The sequence below is a fragment of the Rhineura floridana genome, chromosome 3, assembly GCF_030035675.1.
Source record: "Rhineura floridana isolate rRhiFlo1 chromosome 3, rRhiFlo1.hap2, whole genome shotgun sequence".
Lineage (NCBI taxonomy): Eukaryota > Metazoa > Chordata > Lepidosauria > Squamata > Rhineuridae > Rhineura > Rhineura floridana.
The window spans coordinates 227,188,250-227,205,890 of NC_084482.1; the positions used below are offsets into that span (position 1 = coordinate 227,188,250).

Here is a 17,641-nt window from a genome sequence, read left to right on the forward strand (position 1 = left end):
TTTGTTTGTGTCCAGGAATGGAAATCACTCAAGCAAACAAGATCAGTATTAGTTCACATCAATTTTGTGTGTGTTTTAGAGACCTACAGATGATACAGGCCTAACTTATTCGTTGCCATTGTTTTGAAATTTGCTTTACAATGAAATGAATCGCAACAATAATTATGACAGAAATTATGTAAAAATCCATAAGAGACAGCAAGATGAATGATGTAGTCTTTGGTTTAATTGAACTGTAGGAAAATGGAAATTGTACTGACTATGACAAATACAGGTCCGAACAGAAATTGCTGCCTTCTGACATCCCTACCACCAACACCGTAAGTCCTTTATACCTCACTTTTTGTTTGACTGAGCTTCAAATGAGCGGATTGGAAGCAGAATATATCTGGGAGAAAAAAATCCACAGGAGGATAGCATATTGTTGCCTGAGGGGAGGGCTGGCTGGAGGAGGAACCGTTGGAGGAGGGATTAAACGTGCTTGTACCCTGCTATCCCTGGTTTCCTGTGTACTCTGCCACTGTGCCCAACAGTCAGAGGGTGTTGCTGTTAAACAACAGGTCTTGCTGATCCATGATTTAATTGTAGGTGAGGAGGCCGACCTAGTGTGCATTACTGAGACCTGGGTGGGGGAGTTGGGGGTCCTGATCTAACTCAGCTCTGCTCACCTGGGTACTCAGTGTAGTACTAAGCCAGACTAGAGGGGCAGGGTGCTGGTGGTTGTCACCCACTATAGTTTGTCAAAGCCAACAACCGGGACCTCTCCTACATCCTCCTCATCTCCCTCCTGCTTTCTTTTTTGTCCTCCTTCCTCTTCATTGGCGGGCCAAGGAAAGTGACCTGCCTTCTCTGTCCAACAGCTTTTAGCATCATCTTGCCATCTTTTATGTGCTGGCAAAAATCATCAGTGTGGTGCTGGCCTTTCTGGCCACAAAGCCAGGGAATAGGGTCAGGAGATGCCTGGGGATCTATGGCCAACTACCTGAGCACGAAGGGAAAATACATTGTAGTTATGAAGGTCTTCTCTATCTTGGCCTCCAGTGCTGGGCTTCTGGGCTGCACATTCACCCTGCCAAAGTAATCTCATCTCATTTTTCGATTGGGTAACCTCCCCTGTAGACTGTGGGAATGCTGTGGACGTAATATATCTCGACTTCAGCAAAGCTTTTGACAAAGTGCCCCATGATATTGATTAGCAAGCTAGCTAAATGTGGGCTGGATGAAACAACTATCAGGTGGATCCACACTCGGCCCAAAGAGTGCTTATCAATGGTTCCTTCTCAAACTGGGCGGAAGTAACAATTGGGGTAGAAATAAAGTTTATTATTATTGTGTGTGTCTCCCCTTTCAGACCCTCTCACTGAGGAGCTACTGCTAAACAGGCCTGCCACATGGTAAAAGCACAAAGCCTCAGATTGTGACACTCTACACGCTCTGACATCGGCAGAGAAATCTCTTCACAGGATTTTTTTTTCCAAAACACAAATGGACAGGCGCATGCAGACCATTTGTCCACAGCGGCCGATGGCAACCTAGGCCAGCAGGGGCATGGTGGTGGTTGTACTAGTGCAAGCAATTCTGCTCACAGAAGGATATTTCACACCAGGTGTTCCCCTGATGAAGGCCTAAACATATACCGGCCAAAACGCGTTGGGCTTTTGTTAAAAATAAAATATTTTTTTTCTAGCATCCTGGAGTTTCCTCCTTTCTTTTCTCTTTCTTGGTTTTTGGATGTTGCATGCCAGGACCTACAAGTGGGCACCACAGCACCTTCTTATTTTTTTAAAAAAACTTTGTTTCTTGCTTTTTCTAAAGGGCAGCCAAGTGGACATCAGCATGGTTACAGACACTCATTTTATTAATCAAAAGCAATAATCCAGCAGCTGCAAAGGTCTGTTGGCATAGAAAGATCTTCAGGAGTCACGTGAAAGTCAGAAATGAGGATGCTTGCTAAATTTCTCTTGGGAGAGTGTTTCACAGCATGGGACCAGCAGTTATTCCCAAGTACCTGGGCTCTATTCAGTATATCTCCTACTCAGAGCAGACCCACTTAAATCAATGCACCTAAGTTGAAATGGAAATTGACTGCCTTCAAGTCGATCCTGACTTACGGCGACCCTATTAACAGGGTTTTGATAGTAAGCGGGGTTCAGAGGTGGTTTCCCATTGCCTCCCTCTGAGGTTGAGAGGCAGTGACTGGCCCAAGGTCACCCAGGGAGCTTTCTGGCTGTGTGGGGATTCGAACCCTGGTCTCTCAGGTCATAGTCCAACACTCTAACCATTAAGAACATAAGAGCCTGCTGGATCAGGCCAGTGGCCCATCTAGTCCAGCATCCTGTTCTCACAGTGGCCAACCAGGTGCCTGGGGAAAGCTGGCTCTCTAATGCACCTAAGTTAGTCATGCCTATTAACCTCAATTGGTCTACGCTGAGTACGACTAGGACTGAACACCACCCAATGTGTTTCGCATCAAGGTACCATTTCATTCTTGTCCTTGTGATGGTGCTATGATTTTAGTGCATTTTTTTTAAAAAAAATGCCAACTGCACATGCTCAGAGTATTTCTTCTTAATCGCTGTTAGCAAGACAGGAGCTTCTTGTTTTGAGCTTTTATTTACTTTTAACATATCAGGAAGGTATATGGAAAGTTGATCTCATAGAGGAAGCCACCAACCTGAATTTACAAGATCTGAACAGGGTGGTTTACCACAGATGCTCTTGGAGGTCACTAATTCATAGGGTTGCCATAAGTCATAATTGACTTGAAGGCACATAACACACACACAGACAAAGGCGGCAAGGGGAACAAGGGAGACAAGGGGAACGTTAATTGCACGCTTCACAAGTGAAATAAGCCCATTAAGTCCAAAGTCCTCCCTGGAGATCGAACCTGGGACTTTTTCGGGTTTTTTTGCATGTTGCATTGTGCATGCAAAGGGCCTGCTCTGCCCCTGAGCTGCAGCCCTTCCCAGGAGCTCTTGGCACCTCCACAGCAGCCAACTCCAAGCACAGCCACATCACGACAAGACGCTCCTTTCGTGGGCTGCCTCCTCCCTGCCTATCGCTCCTTTGCACCCCCCTAGTCCTCTCGCCTCCCCCTGGTTCTGGGCAGAGAGAGTCGGATGGGGGTGATTTGAACCCGAGGCTTTCTGCATGCAAGGCAGGGGCTCAGCCAGCTTCCCACCTCCGCTGCCCCCCCTTAAACAAAATGCAGGAAAAAGTGACTCCCCTCCTCTAGGACTGCGAGCAACGGCTTCAACCCTTGCAGACGATGCCCTTGCAAAAGAAAACGGGGGGGGGGGGGAGCCGCCGAGAGGAGGGAGGCTGGATGCCTAGAGAGGCACCTCAGGAAGTGGGGTGGGGCGACTGTGAGTTGAAGATGCACTTCCTCTCCCCGCCCCCGCGCGTGGAAATGGACTGCAGATCTTGCATTGCTGGGTCAGGCGAGTGGCAACAGCTTGCGGGGGGGAGAGAAAGGGGGTGGCTGGGGGGGGGGGGTTGGAAGTGCCCAGCTGAAGATGCTCCAACAGAGGATTGGGGGGGGGTTCTGCCAAAGAAAGGCGGACTACTGCTGCTGCTGCTGCTGCTGCTGGTGGGCGGGGGGGGAGGGAGGCGGCGCTGCGTGGGTTCTTTGGAGGAATGGGGCCGGCTTCAGGACATGTGCACTGCGGGGTGCAAGGCTGGAGAAGCGGAAGCCCCAGGGCTGTGGGAGGCATTTTGGGGGGGGAGTAGGGTTCTTTGCTACCAGAAGGGTAGCCTGCACCTGAGAAGGGAGGCTCGTGTTTTGGGCCAGGAGAGCTCCTCTGCTTTAGGAATGTCGGCATAGAACCATAGAATAGTAGATTTGGAAGGGACCCATGAGGCCATCAAGTCCAACCCCCTGCTCAGTGCAAGAATCCAATGCAGGTATATCTCCCTGCAGCAACTCAGTCTTCTCCACTGGATCCCCTCCCCATGCTTATTTTTCTGTCTTTAGGGTGAAGGGCAGTAGCTCAGTGGGTAGTGCGTCTGCCTTGCATGCAGAAGGTCCCCGTTTCAATCCCCAATGACAGCATCTCCAGGTAGGACTGGGAATGCCCCCTGCCTGAAACCATGGGGTGCAGCTGCCAGTCAGTGTAGACCAGTGGTTCCCAAAATTCCCCCAAAGGATGGAGCAAGAGTCTGAGTCGGGATAAGGAAGTGTCCTATGCCTCTATTTGGGAAAGGCTCAGTGGTTAGAGCATCTGACTTGCATGCAGAAGGCCCCGAGTTCAACCCCCAATGGCATCTCCAGGTACAGCTGAGAGAAACTCCTGCCTGAAACTCTTCAGAGCTGCTGCCAGTCAGAGTAGACAGTACTGAGCCAGATGGACCAATGGTCTGACTCTGTATACCCATTTCTGTTAATAAATCTAAATAGCTGCTTTGAGCTCCCCAGGGCTGAACTCTGTGCTTGTTCCCTCTCCAATTACCCCCAACCCCCCCCTCATTTATTAAAATCTCCAAAATTGTACCCATTTCCCCTTCCACCCCACCTTTTATTTATTTATTCATTACATTTATATACCGCCCCATAGCCGAAGCTGTCTCAGCAGTTTACAGCAATTAAATTTTTGCAAAGTCTGCCACACACACACAGACATTTTTCTTTATTGCTGTGGACCCCCCCACCCCTACCGCCGCTACTCCTGACTAGGATTAAAGTCTATGTCAGTGAACATCTGTCCACACATTTTTAATGCTAATTCACTTTTGATATAAGGAAGCTACTTTCCACCTGGTGTCTTCCAGATGTTGCATTATAGCTTCCGCCTTCCCTGACCATTCCCGCCTGGGGCTGTTAAGAGCTGGAGTCCAGAAAAGATGGAGGGCAATGCCCGTTGGCACCCTCTGCCCTACTCTGTTTTTATTTATTTGTTTTTTAAATTTATATCCTCCCCTTCTTCTCAAAGAAGCCCAGTGCAGTAAACAACAAGCACTAAAACAATAAAAACATATTTAAATCGATTCTACTCTTTTGCAGATTTGAGGAGGACTGATGAGCATGGTGAACTTCGAGAGCTATTACTCAGTTTCCCGGCATCTACCACTTTTTATTTGTGACAGGTATCAAATTTTGTGACGTTCATTCATTTTTGGTTTGTCTTTATTCATTGCTCTTTGTGGTTCCAAAGTTTTAATTGTGGGGTTAGTTAATTAATTAATGGAAGGCAGATTACAAATATCAAAAATGAATGAATGAATAACAAACTCTTGTTGTTCAAGTCCTGTTGGAAGCTGAGCTCGTGCAGAGACCAAGGATGGAAAAGCAAAACTCAGCTGGACCTGGGGCAGGAAAAGGCCCCCACTTCACACAGGCTGAGAGCAGTGGGGAGTTCTGGGAAAGAACAGAGCAGAACATCCGGGATGAAGGAGCCATCAGTTCAGACATTCAGCGCCAGCGCTTCAGGCATTTCCGCTACCAGGAGGCCAAAGGCCCCCGAGAGATTTCCAGCCGACTCCACAATCTCTGTTGTCAGTGGCTGAAGCCAAAAAGGCACTCGAAAGCCCAGATGCTGGACCTGGTGGTCCTGGAGCAGTTCCTGGCTGTCCTCCCCCCAGAGATGGAGAGCTGGGTCAGGGAGTGCGGAGCGGAGACCAGTTCCCAGGCGGTGGCCCTGGCGGAAGGCTTCCTCCTGAGCCAAGCTGAGGGGAGGAGGCAGGAAGAGGAGGAGAAGCAGGTGAGAGAGCATTTTCATACTGGTAGCTCCAAGGGGACAATAATGTGTGCAGTATCCTATAAAAACCACCAAAATTGGTCCCAGTCTCACCCTCCTTGGCCTTTGCCTATCCCAGAATAGCTGTGGGTGATGATACTGAACCCCAAGTACTAATTTAGTAATAAGAAAACATCCAAAAGAGGAAGTGTAGTAACTGATGGCTTCAACTACCATCACATAGACTGATCACTTGTGTATTCCTGTCACCACAAAGAGATAATATTTCTAGATAGCCAAAATGACTGTACCCCAGAACAGTTGGCCGTGGAACCAACCAGAGGGGTGGTGACCCCGGAGTTAATCCCAACTGGTGCTCAGGGCCAAATATGTGATCAAAGTGTTGTTGAAGTAATTGGGAACAGTGACCTCAGGGCTATTAAGGGATTACAGATATGTAAATGGACAATTGCGAAAAAAAAAAAAATCCAGGACGGTGACATTTGACTTCAAAAGAGGAAACTTCCCAAAAATGAGGGGTTTAGTAAAAAGGAAGCTGAATGGGAAAGTCACAGTTCTTGGGGGATTGTTCAGTACCACAAATACTAGAAACTCGGGTTGAATGCACCCTTCAGATCACAGAGTGGAGGATATAGGGCAGATCCCTCTGCCTGAAGTAACTTTCTCAGGAAGGGCTTTTTTGGAACTGAGGCAAGTAGTGGGGACAAGAGAAGTAGTTTGAGGTCTTACCGACAAAACAGAAACTGCCAGATCACTGGGTCTGGATGGCATCCACCCAAGAGATTTTAAAGAACTCAAATGTGAAATTGCTGGTCATCAAACAAAACTAGAGAAGTTGTCCCTATGATTAGCCTCCATTCCTGAGGGGACATGACAGAAGTGCATCAAACTATGCATGGCGTGGAGAGAGAACAGCTTTTCCTCTCTCATAACACCAGAACTCGTGGACATCGAATGAAGCTGAATGTTGGAAGATTCAGGACAGACAAAAGGAAGGACTCCTTTATGCAGCGCAGAGTTAAACTGTGGGATTTGCTCCCACAAGACGCAGTGATGGCCACCAACGTGGATGGCTTTAAAAGGAACTTAGACAAATTCATGGAGGACAATGCACTACCTCCATTGGCTAAGCATTATTTGCATTATCTGCATTCAGTACACCTCTGAATACCTGTTGCTGGGAATCCCAGGTGGGGAGAGCACAGTTGCACTCAGGGCCTGCTTGTGGGCTTCCCATTGGAACATCTGGTTGGCCACAGTGAGGACAGAGTGCTGGGTCACTTTGGTATTACTCCACATCAAATAACCCACACAGGAGAGAAACCATATAAATGCATAAAGACCTGATGCAGCGGGGCTCTTGCCATGTTCTTATGCCTTCCTTTCCCTGATGGTTTTCTTCCTTTCCTGCCTGGGACCTCCCACTGCTGATGTTTCAGGTGGAGGGGTGGAGAGGAGTGGCCAGCAATTTCTCTGCGACAGAGAAGGTTCCCCTGGATCCCACCCAGTGGCTGCTATTCAGGGGGAGCGTGCAAGAGGGTGACAGAGGAACTGCCTCACAAGGTAGGGATTAATGGACAACCTCAGCCTGCTGTTTGTGTTGTCACTGAGCTTGTGGTGGTGTCGTGGTGACCTCTTCTTCAGGCACTTGTACCCCAAGTTGCGTTACTGTGCCTAAGAACAATGATTCCCTTTGTGAGTAAGCAAGGCCTTATAAAAGAGCCTCCAATACCTACCTACATTTATTTATTTATTTATTTGTTTGTTTAATTTGTATCCCACCCTTCCTCCCAGCAGGAGCCCAGCGCGGCAAACAAAATGCTAAAAACACTTTAAAACATCGTAAAAACAGATCTTAAAATACATTAAAACAAAACAGCGTTAAAAACATTTTAAAAAATCAACTTTGAAAAAGGGTTAAAAACATTATTAAAAAACATATTAAGCAATTCTGACACAGATGCAGACTGGGATAGGTCTCAACCTAAAAGGCTTGTTGAAAGAGGAAAGTCTTCAAAAGGCGCCGAAAAGATAGCAGAAAAGATTTCTTAGTATTATAGGAGAGAGAACTTATTTTGAAGAAGAGCCAGCAAGAACAACCAATAATACAACTCTGTTTTATTTATCTATCCCTATTTATCTATACAGAAAATACTTTCCCTAAGGATGATTAAAAGAGCATTGATCAGGTCTTACAATATAAAAGTATACTTTACCAAGCCTGGGTCTCGATCTCGCAACCAAGTTAGAGAGAGAGCACCCTTACAATCTAAAAAGCTCGTTATATACCTGTCTAAAAGCCACCTCAACATAACGTCACTGCAGAGCACTAATGATATTCCTATAAAAAGTGGTTAATAAGACATTGGTTTCTTTACCTAATAAGCCATCAAACCACTAAGATTAAAAAGGTTCTCTTTCTTAGAGTGCGGTCAAGCAGTTTGCTGTCATTCAAAGTTCACCTTGCGGTTCCTGCGTAAAGTTAGCATAATAGTAAACCTCCTGTTACCTGCTTTTCTAAAAAGTTGCTACCTCAAGCTAGACCACATTATCTCCTATTAGATCTGGAGTTTCTGAAGCTCTATTTTATATTTCTTAACACATCAACCCTTCAGGCGGGGGGAGGAGATGACAGTCTGGTTTGGTTAAAGGTCATGCCTGAGGTCTGATATGCTCCTGGTACGTATCTTCGAGGCATTCCAAATCTAGGATTTGTATTGGGGAGAATCACAATAGTTCCTGGGGGGGGGGGGTCTGATTAATCCATGCCTGCATCTCTGATCTTTTTACTGCCTTATTTGTTAAAACAGGACATGTTTCAGACATATTTTTACCACTCTCCCGTGACAGTGGTGGAGAGCTTGTCTCCATCTCCTCCCACAGTTTAGTGAATGTGATTGATGTTCATTTCTCTGCATTATTGTAGCTATAGCGTGGTGAAATGTTTACAGTGTTTGACTAGGACTAGAGACACCTAGGTTTAAATTTCTACTTGGCTATGAAAGTCAACTGGGTGACCATGAGCCATTCACAAACTCCCAGCCTAACCTACGTCACAGGGTTGTTGTGAGGCTAAAATGGGAGCATGTGCATTCTGGACAGTCCGGTGTATAGAATCATAGAGTTGGAAGGGGCCTATAAGGCCATTGAATCCAACCCCTTGCTCAATGCTGGAATCCAACTTAAAGCATGCCTGACAGGTGGCTGTCCAGCTGCCTTTTGGATGCCTCCAGCGTTGGAGAGCCCACCTCCTCCCTAGGTCATTGATTCCATTTCTGTTCTGCTGTTCTTGAGAAGGATCAACTGAAAACGAACAAGAAAAGGTGTGGTGTAAGTGAGTTTAGGAATAAAGAAATGGAAAAATGTGAGAGGAATCCCTCTCTGGGGCATGCAGGGCCCAGTCCATTTAGGGGGCTTGATACTAAGGTCCAGCACCTTGAATAGGCCCAGGCAGACAACAGGCTCAATTGCCGCCCCACCTCCTTTGTCTCCCTCCCAGGTGGTGAAATGACCCTGGAGCTTCCTTTCAACCATTCTCTTTGTGATGGAGCTGAAACAGTTGCTGCACAGTCCCTGGATCAGGTAGGAGAAGAATGGTTGCAGAGATGGGCAAGGGGCAGGCTGGGTGCCCCTTTTGAGTCTGCCCAAACAGATCACTTGGAATCCTTTGAATGCAACTGAAGAAGCTTGGGCTCTGTCAGGAGAACCTCTCTGGGTTCTTTTGTTATCTGACAGGGCAAAACAATTTATTTTTCCTCTTCCAGGGTCCAGTGACCTTTGAGGAGGTGGCTGTGCATGTCACGGAGGAGGAGTGGGCTCTGCTGGATCTAGGCCAAAAAGCTCTGCATAAGGAAGTCATGGAGGAGAATTGCAGGAATCTGGCCTCTCTGGGTAAGCATCGCCCTTTGCCACTTTGCGGCAAACACGTGTGGGCTAATAGAGGGGGAAGAGCATGGTGTGCCCAGAAGTCCCCATCCCAATGTCTCTGTGCACTCCGGCTCACTTCAGAGCTTTGTTCTTTGGGAGAGAAACAATCTAAAACCGACAGTACCAAAATCATACGCAGTTCAGTGAGGGTGAACAATATTTCTCAGTGAGCTCAACCCGGGAAGACAAATAAGTGGCTCAGAGGTAGATCTGCTTTGCATGCCGATGGTCCCTGGTTCAGTTCCCAGCATCTCCAGTTATGACAGCAAGAGACCATAGTCTGAAATCCTGCTGTTCAGGGTAGACAGAACTGAGCTAGATGAACCAATGTTTTGGAATAAGTCAGCTCTCCATGTTCCTCTGTCTTCAAAAGGTGCCTGTTTATTTATTTATTTATTTTGTTGCATTTATATACCGCCCATAGCAAGTAGCTCTCAGGGCGGTAAACAGAATAGGATAAAATACATACATCATAGTAATAAAATCACAGAACATATAAGACACAATGAAAACAAAATACAATTAAACAAAATATAAGATGATAAAAAGGATTAGTATTACAAGATTAAAAAGATAAAAAGATTAAAATGATTAAAATGCCTGGGAGCATAAGAAGGTCTTTACCTGGCGCCGGAAAGATAATAATGTAGGCGCCAGGCGTACCTCTTCGGGGAGGCTATTCCACAACTCGGGGGCCACGACAGAAAAGGCCCTAGATCTAGTAACCACCCTCCGGGCTTCACGATGGGTTGGTACCCGGAGGAGGGCCTTACATGCTGAATGAAGTGAGCGGGTAGGTTCATAGCGGGAGAGGCGTTCCACCAGGTATTGCGGTCCCACGCCATGTAAGGCTTTATAGGTCATAACCAGCACCTTGAATCTCGCCCGGAAGCAAATAGGTAGCCAGTGCAGGCGAGCCAGAACAGGAGTTATGTGCGAAGACCGACTGGTCCTCGTCAATAGTCTAGCTGCCGCATTCTGCACTAGCTGAAGCTTCCAAACTAAGGCTCATCAGGGTTGGTGTCAGCAGAATTTGTGCATGGAAGACATTCTACGTTCAGGAATTCCAAGTGTTCAGCAGAAAGTGCTTGGAATCCCCCTGAAGACTTTCTGCCTCAATACAGAAATATCTGAGGGGAACTGGGGCATGCAGGGAAGTTGTGGGTGGGCCTGCCATGCACTCAACAGAGAAGCAGCTATTGGGCTTGTCCTTGATGAGATCCTTGGTTTTTGCCTTGCATTCCGATAAGAATTTTCTTTTTCCTTTTATTTGTTTCCCAAGCAGGTGATGGGCAGCCCAATGCAAATGATATGGAATCAGTTATAGAATATGAAATCAGAAAAGTGACATATGAAAATCAAAGGGGACCAAAAATCTTCAGTTGGAATAAACAACACAGTCAAAATAATGTAAGTATCTACACGGGAGAGAAAGCACGCAAATGCAGAGTGTGTGGAAAGACCTTCAGTCAGAGTCAGCAGCTTATTAAACATCAAAGAATCCACACAGGGGAGAAACCATATACATGCATGGAGTGTGGAAAAAGCTTTGGTTGGAGTCAACATCTTATTAAACATCAAAGAATCCACACAGGGGAGAAACCTTATACATGCACACTGTGTGGAAAGAACATCAGTACTAGCAGTAGTCTTAATCAACATCAAAGAACCCACACAGGGGAGAAACCATATAGTTGCATTGTGTGTGGAAAGAGTTTCAATCAAAGTCATCACCTTACGTCACATGAAAGGACCCACACAGGGGAGAAACCATATAAATGCACAGAGTGTGGAAAGAGCTTCAGTGCTAGTGGGAATCTTACTACACATCAAAGAACGCATACGGGGGGAAAACCATATGCATAGTATGTGGAAAGAGCTTCAGTCAGCACTTTGGTCTTACTTCACATCAAAGAACCCACACAGGAGAGAAACCATATAAATGCATGGACAGTGGAAAAAACTTCAGTTGGCGTCAAGACCTTACCAAACATCAAAGAAACCATACAGGGGAGAAACCATATATGTGCATCGAATGTGGAAAGTGCTTCAGCGATAGTGGATACCTTGCTAGACATCAAAGAACCCATACAGTAGGGCCCGGCTTTACAGCGCTTCGCTTTACAGCAATTCACTAATGCGGCAGCTTTCAGTTAGGGAAAGTCCCCGCATTAAGGTGCTTGTTCCGCTTTTATGGCATTTTCCCCCTTCGCTCACCATTTTGACATCATTTTCGCACAACGCGCCCTATTATCATCAATGGGTTCCACTTTACGGCGATTTCTGCTTTCCGGCGGCAGTCCAGAATGGAACCTGCCGTCTAACCAGGGCCCGCCTGTACAGGGGAGAAGCCATATAAATGCATGGACTGTGGAAAGAGGTTTAGTTGGCATCAACATCTTACTACACATCAAAGAATCCACACGGGAGAGAAACCATACAAATGTATAGTGTGTGAAAAGAGCTTTAGTCAGAGCACTGGTCTTACTTTACATGAAAGAACCCACACAGGAGAAAACTCATATAAATGGAAAGATCCACTTTCATAGTGGAAAACTAAGTAGCAAACAACCCACACAAGAGAAAGCATTCAAATACAAACAGTCTGGAAAGAACTTCAGTTAACACAGAGATCTTACCATATTCCACTAACTATGAAGAGTCATGAAAAGACAAAGCATACAAATGCTTACTCTTTTTCTAAAACAACAAAGACACTTGTGGCAACTGTAAAGCTCCCAGATTAATTATGGTATATGTTTTTGTGGACTAGAGTTCATTTCATCTGATGCATGAAGTGTTATTCTTAGTGGGCTGGTACAGAAGCGTAAGGGTGCAGAGAGGGAAAATGTAGAGGTGCGATTGAAACCAAATAACAGAAAATGCTGCCTTTGACAATTGCTGTAAAGTTTAAACATGTGCAAAATAAACAGTGACCATTCATAAGGGCATTGCTGGTAGATAATAGCACGGATCATGTTGGAAGCCGAGCAGGTGAAGGAACCCTTGGAATTGTGGATGACGTTGCAAAATCCTGTGACCATTCTGCCTGAGTAGATATGGGGATGGATATTACATCTGGACTCATTACCAGATCTGGTCCCTTTTTTTTCAGTTTCTGTTGGATGGTCTATTGTTGCTTGTGCATTAGTAGCTGCTTCAGATTAGGGTGCAGCCTGAAGGTAAGGAGAGACCTATCCCACAAGGCCTATGAGAGGGAAGTATATTATTAGGATGACTTACGAAAAAGACAGTACTCAGATCTTTATAAATGCTAGATTTGTGCTATAAGGCTTTTAGAGCTTGAGGTTTGTGAAATTGCTTTTTTAAAAAAAAAAATGAACATGGTTTATTTGAAAAGTTTGAATCTTAGATTTGGAATAAGGAGGATTGTGTTCAAGCTTTGTCTGCAGGAAATGAGTTAAGTTAGCACAAGCAATTTATCTCTATTAGAGAAAGCAAGCAAGAGTTATTTTTAACACTGCTGGTTGACCATTCCTTTTGTTAGGCAATTTACAGGTAAATGGTGCAAAATGCTTGGCCAGTGCAGATATGAGTCATCTGAGATGCACAGCAGAGCATCCCCCACAGCTAAAGCAGCAGGCATGTAGGGGTGAGAAAGAGAGTGGAAAGGGGAGAGCAGGTTTGCAGCTTTCCTGCACCCATGTCCCCTGGCAGCTACCTATACCCTACACTCTAGATGGACCAATATGATGTGACTCGGTATAATGCAACTACCTATGCATCTATGGTTTTTAAAATAGTTTTGTTGCTGTAGTGATTGTGTTGATGTATTTTACTGATTATATGCTGCTCTATCAGGTGATTATCCTAAAAAGTGCTAAAGAAGTTTCTTAAATAAAAATAAAGTCATGTGATTTCAGGCATATCATGTGATTCTTTTCATTGCTACTGGCCAAGGAGAAAGGGAACAGTTGGCCCTTCCATCTCCCCTGCTGAACCAGGCTAAACTGCTGACGCGGAAGGTCACCCAATTTCCCTAGCGGCTCTTGTTACTGGAGGTGTGGGTTCTTTTAAGTTAATGTGGCTTATTTATTTATTTAGAAGCATTTATTAAACACTTAATTGTTTGTTGAAAAAAATATTTTTGTTGATGATTTTTGAAAAAGAAAGAAAAGCACAAGAAGAGCGTATACACGTCAGCTGAATTGTCAGTAAATCAAACTCCTGCCATCAGAAGCGGTAATATGCAATTCAGTTCTAAAAACCCAAAGGAAGAAGCATTAGAAGAAATATCTCCTCCAGAACTCTGCATGAGTAGAGGAGGGTGAAGAAATGGACTATTCTTATTGACAAAGCTAAGGAAGGGGAACCAAAGTCTATCAAAGTGATCATGCCGTGCCAAACCATATATAAACCTCAGATGATACGTAAGGTGTTCAGAGACAGTGATGTCCCAGACTCGAGTCTGCCACCCCTCTCTGGAAGAGCTAGTCTCCCCCTTCCATTTGCTAGCTACATCCAAGCATGCGGATGTCAAAAGCAGGGAAACCAGCTCATTGTGATGAACCATTGGACTAGTATCGCTCTCCACAGACTCTAGAACTAAAAAGGGATCCAGACTCAGACATTGGAGAATGATACCAAAGATTTGCGCAAAAAAATGCTGAAATTTTTCACAGTCCCACAGAGGTGTACCTGGGTCCCGATGCTACCACAACCTCTCCAGCATTCCTCCTTTCTATCTACTCTTCTTAACCCTATGCAGGCCCAATCCACCACTTCAAGTTGAACTATATATTCCAACAAGTTAGAGGAAGCCAGATTTTGGCTGAACATCAGGAAAAACTTCCTGTTAGAGTGGTACGAGTATGGAACCAATGACCTAGAGAGGTGGTGGGCTCTCCAACACTGGAGGCCTTCAAGAGGCAGCTGGACAGCCAGCTGTCGGGGATGCTTTAAGTTGGATTCTTGCACTGAGCAAGGGGTTGGACTCAGTGGCCTTACAGACCCTTTCCAACTCAATTCTCTACAATTCTGTGATCCCATGAATCTGATGACCACTATTCATCTTCTTCCCCAGTCGCTCCTTTGTCAACAGTGGTGTACCCTAGAAATCCCATGGAACCGTGGAACCCCAACATCCTCTGCTTTGTGGTCTGGTTCTCTCCCCCAGTGCTGAACATCACCTGGCTGAAGAACAACGAGGTGGTCTTGCAGGGTATGGAGGAGACAGGCTTCTACCCCAGGGTGGACAACACCTTCCGCAAGTTCTCCTACATCTCCTTCGTCCCGGAGCATGGGGACTTCTACGTCTGCCAAGTGGAGCACTGGGGGGGGGTGTCTCTCAGGGGAGGATGGAGAAAATCCAAAGAGAGATCTGTATCTAGACTCCATCCATGTCTTGTGGTCCCAGCTGTGTCACTGAATCATCCTCATCAGAAAGGATTCCTCCAGCTTGCTTGGTGAGCTTCCAGTTTCCAGAGCCCCGAAAACATTACCCTCATCTACGTGAAGGACCCTCAAGGTCACGTCTGAATGGGGAGAGGGGGAGGACCTTCTTCTTCCGCAAAATCTTCCAGATGGCATCTGTACAATCCAAACTCTGGAGCTTGGGAAAACTTACTGATAAAACTCAAAAGAAATCAAGATTTATGGAAAAGTCACTAGATTTAAGCACAGCAGATATAGACCACATTTTTTAATATTATCAGAGCAATTGTTATTCTCAGATAAGAACTGGAGGTTACAGTTAAAGCATCAGCCACAAGCAACCTCTATCCAGTGAGGGAGGTCCGTCCTTCCCCAGAAACTGGAGTCCCCCATTTTTTTGTGGTGAGGGCTGCTGAATGGACGAACTTCTCCTTCCCCAGGAACAATTTAGGGAGGGGGAAGGGCAGACCTCCAGCCTCTCTCCAGGAGCAGGAACCTCACCAGTTGAACTAACTGACTTTGGGTCCAAAGGAAGGAGATGTGGGCAGGTGGATGGCCCAGGACATTTTGATGCCTGAAGCCCAGGCAGGATGATGGCCCCCATCCCCAATGGCAGCTGAATCTTACTTCCTGGTGACGGACTATCCTATCCTCCCTCCACCGAGGGCTGCAGGAGGTGAGCTGAGGGTGGTGCAAGGCGGGCCTCATGGCAGACACACAGCTCTGTCCTCCAGCAGAGGAAAATGACGGGGGAAACCCAGGAGGAAGAGCTGGGGGGCAGTTCCTGTCCCTGCCCCCCACACCTCCCAGCATCTCCCTCTGTTGGACTGGGCAGCCCCCCATACACACCCAGCAAGCAACCTGGTGCCAAAACAAAAAATCATCAAAGGAGGAGAACAATGGAACTGGAAGTGAAGCAGAATGTTATGTGCTCCTTGTGGGGGGTGAGGGTGGCATTGCACCCCACCTTTCTCATGCAATTGACCTGGGAATGCCCACAGGGATAAGATGTTTTGTGGAATGTGACTGACTTTGCACCCTCTGAGTTTTGGATATTTATCTGGTGATTTTCTGGCTGTACGAATATGTGTCGAGTGACCGTTTCAACTGCAATTTTGGCTACCGGATAAAATGATTTTCTGAAACTCCATGAAGGTCTGCAGGTAAAAGCACATCTCCAGCCCCACCCCATCACACACGGGCACTCCTTGGGAAACCTATGGGGCCATTTGCAAGGGGGGGGCTGGGCTGGTTGTTCTTGCTGCAGAGACTGGGGGGGCAGCTTAGAGGGGGGATATTTTGCCTTTCCACAGAAGGATCCTTTCCACACAAACACTCCCCCCACTCTATTCCTCCTCCCTGCGAGGGGAAGCCAGAGGCATTGGCAGAGCTGAAGGGCACATCCCAGCCAAGCAGGAATATTCAGGAGAGGGAGGGGGTGTGGCCTGGGAGAGTTCCGAGGTCCAGATGGGGAGGCTGGGAGGGCCAGAGTTGCCCCTCTCCCCCAGCTCTGACATTCCCCACCTTAAAGAGGGCAATAGTAAAGTGTCACCACACTTTGTTGTTTAAAGACAGAAGGTTTCAAGGCTCTCCGAGGGTGACTCACACAGGGGGCAGCTATCTGGACAAGAGATGTGCAAGATAAACATGAAAATGAAAAATAACGCTTTGCGGAATCAGGTAATCAACATGTTAAATGCAGCAAAGGGAGTCCTTCCTTTCTCCCCCCCAAAAAGATAAACCAGGGGTGGTGCTGTTGAGGCTGCAGGGCGGGGGTGTGTGCTGTGATTGTCCTTCTCCAGCTTTCTGCCCCCCACAAAGCCCTCATCCTCTCAGCCACAGAAGATGCAGCCACTTGCAAGAGAGAGAGAGAGAGAAGCAGCTTCCGCACCTCGTAGGATCCTGATGGAGCAGCGAAGTCTACCTCATGAGCCCTGGAAGGTAGAGAAAAAAGGAGGATGAGATGAGCCCATGAGGGGGTGGGGAAAGGTGGGGAGTGCATTTTGCAACCACATTATTGTTGGACGGAGGGACTTCAGGACAAAAATAAGCCAGAACATTCATAGTGTGAAAAGTTCTGGCACTTCATCAGGATGTTGCGGCACATGCGCTGGTTGGGAGTGTGGCAGCCCCAAACCTTTTGCAAGGGGAAACAGTATTGGAAGCTAGATAGCCTGTGACCTCCTTGATAGCATCAGGAGCACAAATAGTCGTGAATGTGTGATAGACAGGTTGTGTGTAGGGGCCTTCAATATCGTTCCTTTTAATTGATTTGGAATGGACTCGGGGGGACTGTGAAGGGATGCTCTGAGGTTCACATGGCCCTGCTAAATGAGATGGGTCCCTAGTCTACATGGGGGGAATTGAGGGCCTGGTACAACCCCATCTCACCAGCCCCCACTTCTAGGAAATCTGACCCTGGCAACAGGTCCAGGGAGAGTGTGGGAGGGGTGGGCGGAGGGGACCAGGGAGCTCCTTTTCTCCCTGCAAATGCTCCCCCCCCAATATATGGGCTCCAGAGAGCACCAGTGGCTGCAAAGGGTCATCCCAAGCAGAGGGGGTCAAGCGGGGCTGGAGAGTGTCAATCAAAGGGCAGGAGGGACGTCGCCTGGACTCTGAGGCAT

General features: G+C 46.8%; 1 protein-coding gene across 4 annotated transcripts; it reads left to right on the plus strand.

The window, feature by feature from the left end:
- Positions 1-3,380: 3,380 nt before the first annotated feature.
- LOC133381853 (zinc finger protein with KRAB and SCAN domains 1-like) lies at positions 3,381-14,598 on the plus strand. Of its 4 annotated transcripts, XM_061621394.1 has the most exons (7): positions 3,765-3,906; positions 5,003-5,085; positions 5,245-5,699; positions 7,136-7,259; positions 9,196-9,278; positions 9,461-9,587; positions 10,906-14,598. In XM_061621394.1, exons 3-7 carry the CDS (start codon positions 5,280-5,282, stop codon positions 11,487-11,489), a joined length of 1,338 nt encoding a protein of 445 aa, XP_061477378.1. In that variant the 5' UTR covers positions 3,765-3,906; positions 5,003-5,085; positions 5,245-5,279; the 3' UTR covers positions 11,490-14,598. The 4 variants fall into 4 exon arrangements, with proteins under 4 accessions (XP_061477379.1, XP_061477378.1, XP_061477377.1 ...); XM_061621395.1 differs by lacking the exon at positions 3,765-3,906 and adding an exon at positions 3,381-3,438 and having other exon boundaries at positions 5,003-5,699; XM_061621393.1 differs by having other exon boundaries at positions 5,003-5,699.
- Positions 14,599-17,641: the final 3,043 nt, after the last annotated feature.